The following is a 13,375-nucleotide window of genomic DNA, read 5'->3' on the forward strand; positions in this document are numbered from 1 at the left end:
TAATAGATGATAGATCCCACATGAAATGTGATTGGAGCAACTAAGAGTTTGTTAGAAGACAGGAAAAGCTGGCCTAGAGGTTTTGTCCTGATAATTTTTCACTGCCTTATAAAAGCATCCTGTGCAGACTTGGGATCTTGCTCCTGGCTGCAGCGTGATATGGTCAGGAGTCAGTGATACATATTCTGTTCCAAAAAGATGTTCATTAGTTTGATTGAAACACTAAGTACTTTGAGAACTCAGCCTCACAGTTATTTACAGATAGGAAGACTTGGCTATGCTGCTGCAAGATGAAGAAAAATACTGTTTGTGTTGGGCAACTCATAGTAGAGGCAGAGTTGTCCCTGCCATTAAAGCCAGTGGACAGAAGTGTTCCAGTAATCTGTGCTGCCTGTGATTTTTATACAAATGAACTTGGGTTGTCTTTGTGGAGGGCTAGGGGCTCACTGATTGTGTTTTACCAAGCAAATGCTGTATACTATGAAGAAAAACGAACGCTTGAAGACAGCTGAACCGTGGGCACATGTTGAAAAGCTGGTTATTGCCTGGAGGGATGGCAGCCGCAGCAGGGGAGGGACAGGCACACAGTCAGTATCATTCAGCCACTCACCAACACACAACTGACCCAGTTTTCCCTATTGGGGCAAGCGTAGCCGGCTGGCATGAACCTTGGGACAATGTAGGTTACTCGTGGGAAGCAGAGCCTGCAGCACTCCTTCTCAGGCTTACTGACACAGCTACAGCTGCAATTTTATGCTTGCAATGCCTAGCTCCTTGCCTGAGCATCAAATCTGTATCCTGTTTTACCTTACGTGCATTTAGGGGTGGGGTTTTGGCTGTATACTGTATTATAGACTTTTCCTAAAAAATTTTACGGGGCAAAAGGCAGCTACTGTTCCTACAGCAAATTCTACAGACTTTGAAAGGACCTGGCTCTAAATGTTCTCTGTCAGAGGAAGAACGGCCCGTTCTTAGCCCAGCCTTCACAAGGCTTTGGTTATTTGTCAGTACTGGTCCACTTGAGGCATCTCATTCAAAACTCGTATAGATTGCTTCACTATTTTGCCTTTTTGTATGCTTCATTTCATGGGTTTGTAAACTACCTGACATTTCATGTCACTAAAACTCTAAGTTTGATTAGTAAGAGGTAATATTTCATTTGCAATAACAAAACAAGTTAAAACTGAGATTTCAAAAAAAATCTTAGATAAATTGGGTCCACTAACCTTGCTGAGTTGCAGTAGAGACTTCAGCATTTTAGCTTAAAATACTAGCCTAAAAATACACTCATGTAACCTCTGAAAAACTGCCTAAAACAGTAAAAAATTATTTTGTCAGATAACCAACACCTTCCTGTAGCATGAAAAGGAAACTTGCTCTCTTCTAAGCTAAATGTTAATTCAGATGAGGAATTGAGGAAAAAAAAAAAAAAGAAGAAGTAGGACAATTCAATTATATTAGTGGTAAGGAAATATTTTTAGTGAATAACTTTAGCTGCAGGTCCTAATGTGTCAAGTTAATCATGTTCCTTGTGTTAGTGCTAAGAAAGGCATTTCTTTTGAATTTAACGTGACAGACAACTGTTATATACAGTCACTGTCTGCAATAATCACTGCAGTCATGCAAGATATTTTTTGATACAGTTTTTCAGTGGAAAATCCATGACATAGAGGGAAAATGTACTAATTCTGAGAATATTTACTTGCATCAAAAGTTTCCGTGATAAGCCAGAGACAGCATCACACTGTAAAAAAAGAATAGTTATTATAGTTTTTGTGTTAGCTCCAATTTCTGTTCTGCCTGATTCCTTTGGCTGTTCTGAGACTTGTATTTTCTCTTATACTTTTTGGAAAACTACTATGTAGGGAAAGGGAATATTTTAAAATCCACAGCAGTTTTCCTAGGAGAGGAGTGCTGATTTTTGACTAACAGTGCAATGGAAATATGGATCACTCATATCTATCTTAGATGATCTGAAAGAGAATTCTCCTCAGTTACCTGTTATTTCAAAGCCCAAAGTATGGTATTTAGTTCATATTTATCTAGGTATTTTACATAATTTGCTCAGGTAGTGAAACGCTTGTCATATTATGATAATTAATTTATTATTTATAGAAATCTTTATAAAATATAGCTCAAATCAGACCTAAGATGTATAGAAATGATTGTCAGAAAATCTGATAGAGTGTATTGTAGCATGACCATTTGGTATTCAGCTGTGAATTACCTGAAATGTCTCACAATGTTGTTTACACACATTAGGATAAAAACAAAACAAACAAACAATGAAAGTCAATTTCATAGTTAATTTAGGAAGCTACTGGGTCTCTTTACAGCAGACATCGTGGTATATTATGCTTTCAGAGCTTTTTTTGTAATTCCTATATTACATACATTTTTTCTTCTCTCCTTAGAGATTTTGCCAAGAGATTCCAGTCTAAAAGACAAATTCATAAAACATTTTACAGGTAAGGCAGCTGCTTGCTCTGAATTTACCTACATATGCATATTCTAAGTAGCCATAAGAGTCACAACATAAACTTTTTTTGAGGTTCTGCACTGAGTTTAACATTTGTAAAGTTAAATTTGCATTTTTTAGGACTAGAACTTTTTTCCAGACTCTAATTGTGTTTGAGTCTCTCTTTGAATAGACTAAAATATCTTTCAAAACAAGGTAAGTTAAAACATTCATGATTTAAAATCTATGGTTTCATTTCTCTCATCCTATTATTGCATGTTGATTCGCACCTACACTACAAGTTCAATAGTTTTAGGTACTGAATGTATATGTCTGTATGTCATAGATACTGCATTGTATATCTACGTGCAAACAATTTGTGGTATGGTGTTAAAAATGTGGTATGTGTGAGCACCTTTCTGCTATCTCTGCCAAGTAATATTTTAATAAGAGAATTCAGTACATTTTTAATGTTAGATATATGTAATTTTTGCATAATTTTTGTCAGTCCTACTGTATTTATTTTTGAGATCACTAATTGTAAAGCTCCCCATTGGACTGCATGTATCTTTCAGAAACAGAACTATGTGAATGCTTAAGTTTTCACTGTATCAGGGAAACAATTTTTGTCTTCTGTCTCAAGATGTACACATGTGGATGCTCATTTTAATAAAGCAATCAAATAAAACAAGGAAGGATTAAACAGTACAAATGAATAAGAAAAATAATTTGTTATTTCATATATGAAAGCTTAGTATGATTACACTCAAGTACTCATACTTGAAAACTGAGATGGAGTTTTATAATGCATTTACTTTTGGGACTTTATTTTGTAACTGGAAAAATATTGTACCCTGTGAATATAAACAAAAAGATTTGCCAACAGCAAGATCCTTGCGCTGATTCTTTTCTCTCCAGTTTCAAATGTTCTGGAATTCAGAAAAGTGAAGGTTTCAGAGTATGACACTGCAAATCTGTAGGTGATTTTAAATGTTACTGGGATTAGTAAAATAAAAACTAGAAAAATAGTTGGCAGAAGGAGCATGAAAAAGAGATTTGGAAAATACATTTCCCCTTGCTGTAGATTTCAGGCAGTCCTTCTCAAGAAAGGAAAAAATCTGTTGTGTCTTTCACCTGGGGAAGGTGTCCTCAATCCTTTAGGACAAGCACAACCTTAAGCAACTTTCTGCCAACTGCTAACTGCCACCTAACAGCATCTACAGGAAACACACCACACCAGCTGGCCCTTGACTCTTACAGTAAACAAGAGTAATTAGGAACCTTACAATTTTCAGTCTATATGAGAAGGAAATGAACATATGGATTCTAACTGTGCTATCCTATGTATCACAGGAATACTGAAAATTCCTCGCTTGGGAAGACAGGCAAGAAAGATTTGGTTATGTTAATACTCAGTCCATTTCCTTTTCATTTTTAACTTTGGATACTGCTCAGCTACCATATAAAGCTCAACATAAGAATCTGGAGAAGCTAAATAATGCATACAGAACAAGTTTTATTACTCGAAAACAACAATGAAAAACAACCATGAGTTTTACAGAAGGTATTTCGAGACTACTAAATCATAGAAAAGAAAAAGAGCAAAAAAGACTTGAAGGCCTGTTTCTGGAGCCATTCATTAAATTAATAGTCCTTTTCTACTTGAGCATCTATAATCAAAATTGCTGAAATTATTTGACTAGAATTAGCTGGAGTGAATAAGGAAAACAAGTTCATTCCAAAATCATTGAAGTTTATTCTTTGTTGGTTTAGATTTTCTGCCTACCTTTTTTTTTTTTTTTTTTTTTTTTTAATTATGCTCTTAAGTTCTCCAGTGATCGATTTTTATGCCTGGTTGTTGTTGGTGTTGTTGTTGTTGTTGTTGTTGTTGTTGTTGTTTTCTATAGCTTTTTTTGGTCCTGTAATCTGTGGACGTTTCCTTAGAATACAGCCTAACTTTCTTGATTCTGTTCAAATCAAAATCTTTTTTCTATCAATCTCAGTTAGGTAAACTGTTCCGATATAGTTCAGATATGTTCAAGAGTTAAGACATCCTAAACTAATAAAGTTGTGAAAAATAAAAGAGAAGGAGAAATCAACATTATCTTTACAGTCCATTATCTTTACAGTATCAGGGTTAAGAAAATTATTGTACACTTTTAGTATGCCAAGAATAGTAGACACATTTTAAAACCAAATAAGAACCACATGTAACAGTCCTCAACTATAGGAAAAATCATAAATAATCTTGTAAGTCATAAAGTTATCTATCAATTCAGCTTGAAAAGCCAGCTGACACAGTGTGCTCTGTAAAGCACAAGTAAAATTAACAGACTATTTTAGATGGCAGGGAAGAAAGCTAGAAAACCATATATTATCTGAAGGGACAAGGAATTTATTTAATGACAAAAGCTGATTTTATCTCCATGTATCTTGGATAATTTCAAATTACATACTTTCTCTTGAGCCTAATCACTCAGATAAAAAAAGACAACAATCTCCTTGTTCAAAGTTGCAAGGACTGCTTTGTGAGTTTGTTTAAAAGCCTATTTATGGCTGAAAAATCTCATTAAATCCACATATTACTATATACTGTATCTAATGTCCAAGTGTGTTCACTAACATAGAGAGGAATCTTCTCTCAAGCTTGTGATGGTTTGGCTCCACTATCCAGAGATAATTGTCTTAGTATGTTTTACCAGGCTGATAATCCACCTTTCAAGTGACAAAATAAATAAGTTTTGCCCTGAAATGTTTGCTATCTTCCTCTGACAGTGTAGTCAACACAGCCTGCTTCCTATGGATCATTTTGTAGCATTGTTGAAAAAAATCTATTCTTGCCGAGGGTTCCTATTTGTGCTGAATTTAGGGGATGCAAGTTAAATTTATTTGGTTCAGTCACTGTCAATTTATGTCAGTGTTTTCTCTCCAAATCACAGGAAACTTGTCCCTAGCTGTCAAGCGGTTATGTTGCTAAGCAGGATACATGATGCAAATAATGCATTTTTGCTCTGCTTTTGAATTCAGATGCCATCAGTAATACCTTCCCTGGGCCATCAGCAATCATGGAAGGGCTCTTTCACAACTGGTTACCTTTGAGCCATGTTTTGGAGACCAATGGCTATATACTCATATCAAATAATAATGCAAACAGATGACACTGATGTCCAGAGAAGGGAGCACAGGCTGAGAAAACAGACACGCAGCACGCTACCCCCGGGGCACACATGGATTTGCCTCACCCAAACATTGAAACACGTACTGCCCTCTGCATGTCTGCACTTTCTTGCTAGGACTACTTTAAGAAATCAGGTTCCTAGATGATATTCAGCTGTCATTTTTCTACCTCAACACCCATGTTGCATGTTAAGAACTTCATATACCATCTATGTGCAAACTAGAAGAATTACTAAGTGAAGTTACTTCATCTTTCCAGGACTTAGAAACTCATATTTGATAAAATGTTGCTTTTATTTATCTTTAGAAATAAAATTTTAATTCCGTCTAAATTTGAATACTGACTACTGAGCAAACAGAATTCTTTTGTAGTGGCACCATTCTATTTTTCACCATATAAGAAATGTTATTGTTAATATTGAATTAGTGGAATTTCAAGGCTAATCCAGTCCATCATTTCCATTTTTTTTTTGTTATTCAGACCATGAGCATAATAGCGTAGCAATAGTATTTCTTTCTGTTATTTCAGTAGCATTATTATTATTGTATTGCATCATAATTGTTTACAGTGTAATAAAAGACTAAATGTACATTTGTCAAAACACATGGAAATTCTATGCGTTGATATCATTCATTGAAGCTGCAGAGCAGTGATGTTGAAAGCTTGTGGTTAACTCCTGCTTACTCTCAAACAGGGCCAGTCACATTTTCAGCAGAGTGTAGCAAGCACTTTCATCGACTGTATCACAACACAAGGGACTGCTCAACACCAGCTTGTAAGTAGTAATTAACATACCTTGAAATGCCAGCTGAGATACTTGTTTTAAAGAAACTTGCTTTTCCTGCTAAGTGTTTGATATGCTGGTCCTTTTGTAACTGTTACTCTTTAACACTATAGTACAGGATATATCCAAGGTCTTCTAATATACAAAGATTTCCTATCTATGCATTTGCAGCCAGCTTCATATAATGGAGTTCCTTCAAAGTGAGTCGAACATAAATGAAATTAAAACTGCACTCTGAAAAAACAGGCTATGCAGAGGGCAGATATGAAGCCATATTCTCCTTCCTACTCCCTTTAGCTCTACTTAGTAACTCAGGCAATAAGGTAAAACCTGAACAACTCCCTACCTTCTCTTAACCCTCAATAGTATGGTTATAGCCTGATTTTTAGCATTTTTCAATTTGTGTTGTTAATTTTCTAATATATGCTCACTCTTAAAGAACAAAAAAAAAAAATCAATTATTTCATCATGTCTGTTATTGATACATGCAGTTCTTATCAAACAATATTCCAGTAAAAGAGTCACAGAAGTTTTGCTTTAACACAGCCTGAATGTAATTTTATCAGAAAGACTGAAAAATAAAAGTGTCCTAAGATGTTATTAAATGGATAAAACAAACAAAACCCCCTGAAACAAACAAAAAAAAATCCAAGCAAAATGGAAATCCCTTAAAAATAAGTTACTTCAGTGTTTCCTAAAGTAACTTATTCTTTAAGAGATTTCCATTTTGCTTGGAAATTGTCCTAGAAAGGACAATGGACAATTCAAATAAAGTGAGTGGAAAAGAAGTAATACAATTTAATTAGAAACACTGGTGATGTGTAAGTGCACACTATGGACTGAGGTGCTTTAGAAATTTTCCAGGATTTAACATGAAAAAATAATGACACTTCTTGTCTGCATCACTTAGAAAGATGGTAAGCACTTTTTGTGAGCAGCTGAGCTGCTCTTTCACCAAAGCTCAGCACCTCAAAGGGTCTGACCTTTAAAAGGGGATGGAGCAGCTCTTGTCTCTGTCCACCCTTACACTGATCAGAAGTTGGAATGTAGAAATCCATGGCTGATCCTCAAAAGACATACATATAATTTTGTAAGTAGACATATGAGTAGGTTAGACATATATATATTACACGCTGCATAACAAAAATACTGTGCATTTTGCATATTGCATACCTTGAATACATGGATCCACATTGTATAGGTTTTATTTGGATTTTCCTGTGTTGCCTAAGTACTTCATTTATTTATGAAGAAACACAGGCACAATATTTCTCTTCTAATTAAATAACTTTTTTCTAAAATTAAAACCAAACTTGTGGTTAGGACTGTGTGAAGAACTGATTTTTAAGATCAACTAGCAAGACAAAAACATACAACAAAAAAATGCAATTAAAAGCGAAGCAGGGGGTTTTAAATCCATTTTTTCAGCCAAACTCACAGCAATGATTTTCATTCAACCTGAAATGTTCTGTTGATCTGAAAAGAAGAATTAAATCCTCAGAATTGTCTTCACTTTATACAGCACTCAGGGTTTAGAACAGCTATCAAGGCTGATGATAGCCAGGATCTTTTCCAACCCCTTCAGAGGGGTTTGATATTTTCTTTCGGGGACACCTTAGCCACCATAGGTTTTCTAGATGAGCTACTTCTTCTCCTACTAACACAATTATATTCTGTACAAAGATTCCCTGAAGCACCGAATCCAGGTTAGCATTCAGTCTCTTGCTGTTTGTCACAATTTCTATTAAGTTTTATTAAAATACTTATCAAGTAAGGGAAGAAAATGGCACCTAAGCGTTCCTTGTTACCAAAGAACTAGATCTTTGCATCAGAAAGGGTGACCATTTGAACCAAGGACACCAGTGAGATAGCAAGTAGGACACTAGTATCTCCAGTCTGATGATTAAGACATTTACTTGACTATGGAAAATATGTATTTCTGTCAATGTTAATACTAAATGGTACAATTAAAATTTTGAAAGAGTCTGACCTCAAACTGCTTCATAGTCTACTGGTGAGAATAGCCTCCCAGTTTGTGAGTTAAATTCCTTAAGATAAAGTTGGGGGTTGAAACTGGGCTTCTACAGCTTAGAAGAAAATGATCTGGTGGAAAAATAATTGCTGCCATCACTTATATTTCCTCTAGATCTCTGTCTAGAATAAGGTTCAATCTAATTTTACATCTTGCACACATAATTTCATTATTTTCCATCAGAGAACGATTTCAATGCATAGAGTGTCTGAAATTGTAGTACATATTCTACACTTAATTTTGTGCATTTTTTAGGGTATCTGGCAACTAGGATTCATTATTGCTGTGGGTAATTTTGTTTTATAGATTATAAAAGGTGTGCAAGGTTGCTAACGAGATTAGCAATGAGCCCTTTGTGTACACAGTCCTAAGATGTTTGCTATGTAAGTATCATTTTTCCCACTCATTTTCTTATTTGTTGAATCGTCTAGTGATTTACTTCACACTTGTACCATGTTATCAGGTGTGCACATAGTAATGTGGTATTAACAGAGTGGAATGCATCTTAATTCAGGTCTGGCATTGCTCTAAGGACCAACTGGGTCCTCATGGAAATACATAGAAGCACAGACACCTCAGAAATAAGTCCCACTATAATGTCCTACCAGTCACTTGTGACATCATAGTCCATAATTATGCTCTGGGTCGCCTTTTACTGTTCAAAATTTTGAAAAGGAGCCTGGTTGGTGAAAGAGAAAAATGCATGGGGACTTCATCAACATTTATTTCAGGCCTTTCCATAAGAGGGCTTTGTTGTTAATCCGTGGAAGAAGCAGAATATCTTGGTCTCGGGTCTGCCAATGCAATCTTCATAGATAATGTATCACTTTATTCATCTTTGGGACCACTTTTCATTTCCAAATTGTCTCCTGACAATTTCTCTAAAGTTAATAACACTTTATGGTGGTGGAAGTAAACTGAACATAAAGACATGACAAATCTGAAAGCTTCAAGAAGCAGGCTGTGGAAGGAACCAGTCCATCCTTGTTTATGAAATGCATATTAAATGTGTTAATTAAACAGCATTATCACTGATAAAGGGAACATCTTCAAGTGAGTTGTTTTCTCCATTTATCTGAGTATCAGTGAGATGGTTACACTTCCAACAGCAATTTGAAAAACTGCACTGGTTATTATTGACCAATAAAATATATAAAATTAGTGAATTTAATTTATTTAAAATTCTTCAAAGATGGTTTCCTTTCACCACCTCCTCCTGACAAATACTGTAAACTTGGAGTTTGAGGAAGCTGAGTATGTCACTTCTTCTTGCTTCAAGACTCCAATTCATACTAATCAAGAATAAGAAAGGAAGAGCAGGATATGAGTCAGTGTTAGCTGATTTGATTTCCAAGTGGAGGTGGGATTCATTCTGGTGGCTGTGAGAAAATGCTTTGAAGAATATGGTGATATTCCAGTGCTGACAAAAAAATGACCTCATTTATTTATCTTCTTATTTTATTTTTTTAACTATTTTCGGTCTGTTGGGGTCCTTGCTTTCCAGGTCTTGCAGGCGGTTTTGAATATATCAGAGACTGAATATAACCAGAGACCTGACTATGGATCTCATCAATTTTCCAGGATCTCATTTTCATGACTAAGGGTATTTTCTGAATGCCCTTTTCTTTATATTTTTTGTTGTTGTTGTTGTTTTGAGGAGCCTAAATTCCTCTTTGTTTCTTAGTGTTCTCTTTCAAATCTCAGCTTTCTAAAACATCCCAGCACTCTCTCATTTTCTGCACTGTCACCTATTTAGTGTGTGTTTTTCCCTCATCTGTATCCCTTTACATCTCTTGGTTGATGGCTCAGAGCTACCAGAAAAGTGTCTGAGTGTTCCAATACTTTTCTGCCTTTTCTTTCAAGAGGATGAGTCAAAAGATCTGCCTCTATAGTCACAGTACAGAAGCATCTATCTCTTCCTATTTCCATCTTTAAATAAAAAGGATCAGAATTTGCTGCAATTTGCAAATCCAGGTGTTCCAATTTGCCTGCCAAAAATACATTCAAAGAGATGACATGTGGGGAAGAGAGGGTTTAAATGGTAAGCAATGTTACCAACTCATGTGCACTGTGTTCACTTCAAGTTGTATCTAGGCTGACTTTCTCTTTACTTTGTTAAAAATAGATAAACCATTAAATTAAAAAGTAGAGCTGTGATCTGAGTGTTTCCCAGCTGCCTCTGTGCTCCCTCACCCTGTTGCTCCAACAAGTAGAGTGTTGTTTCCACTAGAGATAAACCAGGTTCAGATCTTCATGTTTGCTCATATCCAACATCTTATTGGAATGAAAACATCTTCCTGAGAAAGATGAAGAGTAGCAGGAGTTGCTCTCCCCTCCAAATACACAAGACAGCACAGGAGTTATATATGTTCATCCCTCCATAACACTGCATTTCTGGCATGATTCTGTGTTTGCTTCTACTCCACCTTTTGGCACAAAAGGATCTGTTTTTCTCACCACCCTCACACTAGCTTAGAGAAGACAGGGTCATAGTTCCTGCTTACTGTAAGGGAATTTGCCTTTGCTTTAACATCTGAGAGAGTCTTGGAGATTCTCCATTGCCTTGAAGAAGGAGGCTCTCCCACTCAAAGAACTGACAACTACTTTTAAACATTTCTCTTGCATGTACTAAAATAGGCTGCATTCTCCTCAAAAAAAAAAAAAAAAAAAAAAAAAAAAAAAAAGAACTGCAATGCTATTATGCAAATATTTTCCACCCCCTCCTGTAAGTGCACGGGCACAAAAAGGAAACGTGGTCTATTCCTGTTAGAAGTTAAGTTTTGTCTTGGAAAATCCGATCTTCCCACAGGGGTGGGCGGTGGAAGGGGAGCGGTGCGGCCGGTTTCAGCACCATGGAGAAGGGCCGCCGCGGGGACCCGCGCCGCGGCCCGGGGCGCTGCCGAGACAATCGGGCAGGCGACGGCGCGGCTCCGGGACAAGGGTTCAAAGCTCAACCCTTCCCGGCTGCCACGGCTCTTAGCCTTTTCGTTTTGGTTTGGTTTGCTTTGGTTTGGGTTGGTTTGGTTTTGGTTTTGCAATTCAGATTCTTGCAAATGAAAGTTAAGCATTTGATGAAACCCAGAATTTAGAAATTCACGTGACTACATACACAGGAAACTTTTCTTGTAAGATGCAGCAGCATGGACCACTTAAACCTCTTAGCATCGGTGATGAGGATTTGCCATGGCAAAACTCATTAGTGTTCACAGGAGGGCAAGACCCACTGGCGTTCTGGAGTTAATCTTAAGATTTATGCAGCCCACAGGGAATCATGATTTATAAACAGAATTACACTAAGTGGTCTGCCTCTGTGTTTTGAAACTAGTTATAAAATGGCATGTCCTTTTCTCTTGCAGACTTTCTATTAAGGAGAGAATTCTGATTTGCCAAGAAAGTGCCTTGAAATCTTCCAAGACAGAGAAGACATCTTTTACCTTTTTGATTTACAACATTTTGTTACTAGATGCATTTTATTTTCATATATTTGTCAGACATTCCATATTTGTGTGAAACATTATTTTATTTTAATTTGTAAATTTGTTGCCTATAGTTCAGACAAGCCAATTATTTAAAGACATTGTATATACAGAATACTAATGATGTACTGATTAAATGTAATAACCATATGCAGGGAGTTGGTGAAATTATGCTGTTTCTCTTGTTCCATTGTATTTACATCATTCTGCTCAGGCTCTTACTTTCATTATTTGCACTAACTTGAAATGCAGAAGTCTGTGTAACTGAAACCTGAATAAGCTGTAAGTGAGGAAGTTTTACTTGCCATGGAAGATATTTTATATTATGAAGCTTTGTTAATATATGCATATATATTATTGCACATCAGAAAAAATTGCTCAGAAATGCACCTTGCTTTCAGGAACATTTGTATGACTATTCTGGATTTTCATCAGTTACATTTGTACTGGCACTTATGGAAAGAATTGCAAATAATGTAAATATAAAGACTGGAAAACTGCAATGCAGTTTTGGTGGAATAAAGAACATAAAAAATAAACTATTTTTCAGGAGGAGTTATTTAAATTTATGAAGAGGTTACTTATTTAACATATACATTTAATTTTCCTGTTGAACTTGAAATAATTTTCTATTGGGAACTTGAAACTTGTGCATTTAGCTTTTTAGAGTATTTCATTTTCAAGTGGTAAATTTTTTTTTCAGGTGCAAAAATGCATCACCCACCCACTGAGAACAACAGAAACCTTCTGTGAGGATGAAGAGAAAGTAATAACATAGCCCAGTAGAAAAGAAAATACTTTAAAGCATATCATAAAACCAAGGGGTATAATGAATGAATTTGGCTGGTGACACATCAAGTTTAACTATTTGGCAAGAACCCAAAGCACAATTACTTCATCTTTCTTATTTAAAATCAAATTGAGATGATAACATTTGCTACCCATTTGTCTCAGGTCTTTTATTGCAAGCTTATATGATTGCTTTACAAAGAACCTAGTATGAAATGAGGCTTTTATGGTCAGGCCTAGAGCAATTGAGAACACACATTGATTACTGTGCCCAAATTGCAATTCTCGTGATTAACTGACTGTTCAAACTAAACTCCTCAAATTAGATGTTGCTCTATCCTTTCCCTCAGTGTCAGCTTCATGAGCCCTTTAACTTCCATGGCCAGTGCTTTTCCCTCTACAGAATAGCAGGCCAAGTCTGCCCTGGGATTCGTTGTCAAATAGCTAACAGCTATATGTTTTGTTTCTTCTTTCTACATTGTTCAGTGTGTTTCAGCACCAAAATTGTGCAGTTTCTCATGCTGCAGCAGTCAATCGGGCCCACAGCTTCTGCAGGTACTATCATGTTATGTCTGGGCAACAATATATCACAGCAGCTGTTTGTAACGAGCTCCTTAGTCACAGGTGTTGAAGTAGTTGCTCCCTCTTTTCTCCTGTC

General features: G+C 36.1%; 1 protein-coding gene across 2 annotated transcripts in view; it reads left to right on the forward strand.

Moving 5' to 3' along the window:
• Positions 1–12,477, forward strand: part of ALKAL1 (ALK and LTK ligand 1) — a 39,301-nt gene extending 26,824 nt beyond the window's left edge. Inside the window, exons 3-6 of one of the 2 annotated variants that reach the window (XM_082045163.1) lie at positions 2,415–2,468; positions 6,331–6,411; positions 8,759–8,835; positions 11,809–12,477. In XM_082045163.1, coding sequence (XP_081901289.1) covers positions 2,415–2,468; positions 6,331–6,411; positions 8,759–8,823 — 200 coding nt within the window. In that variant the 3' untranslated portion in view covers positions 8,824–8,835; positions 11,809–12,477. The remainder of the gene's footprint in view (positions 1–2,414; positions 2,469–6,330; positions 6,412–8,758; positions 8,836–11,808) is intronic. The other variant, XM_082045164.1, reaches the window with a different exon arrangement.
• The last annotated feature ends 898 nt before the right edge of the window (positions 12,478–13,375 follow it).

This window comes from Streptopelia decaocto (assembly GCF_964273445.1).
Source record: "Streptopelia decaocto genome assembly, chromosome: 2".
Lineage (NCBI taxonomy): Eukaryota > Metazoa > Chordata > Aves > Columbiformes > Columbidae > Streptopelia > Streptopelia decaocto.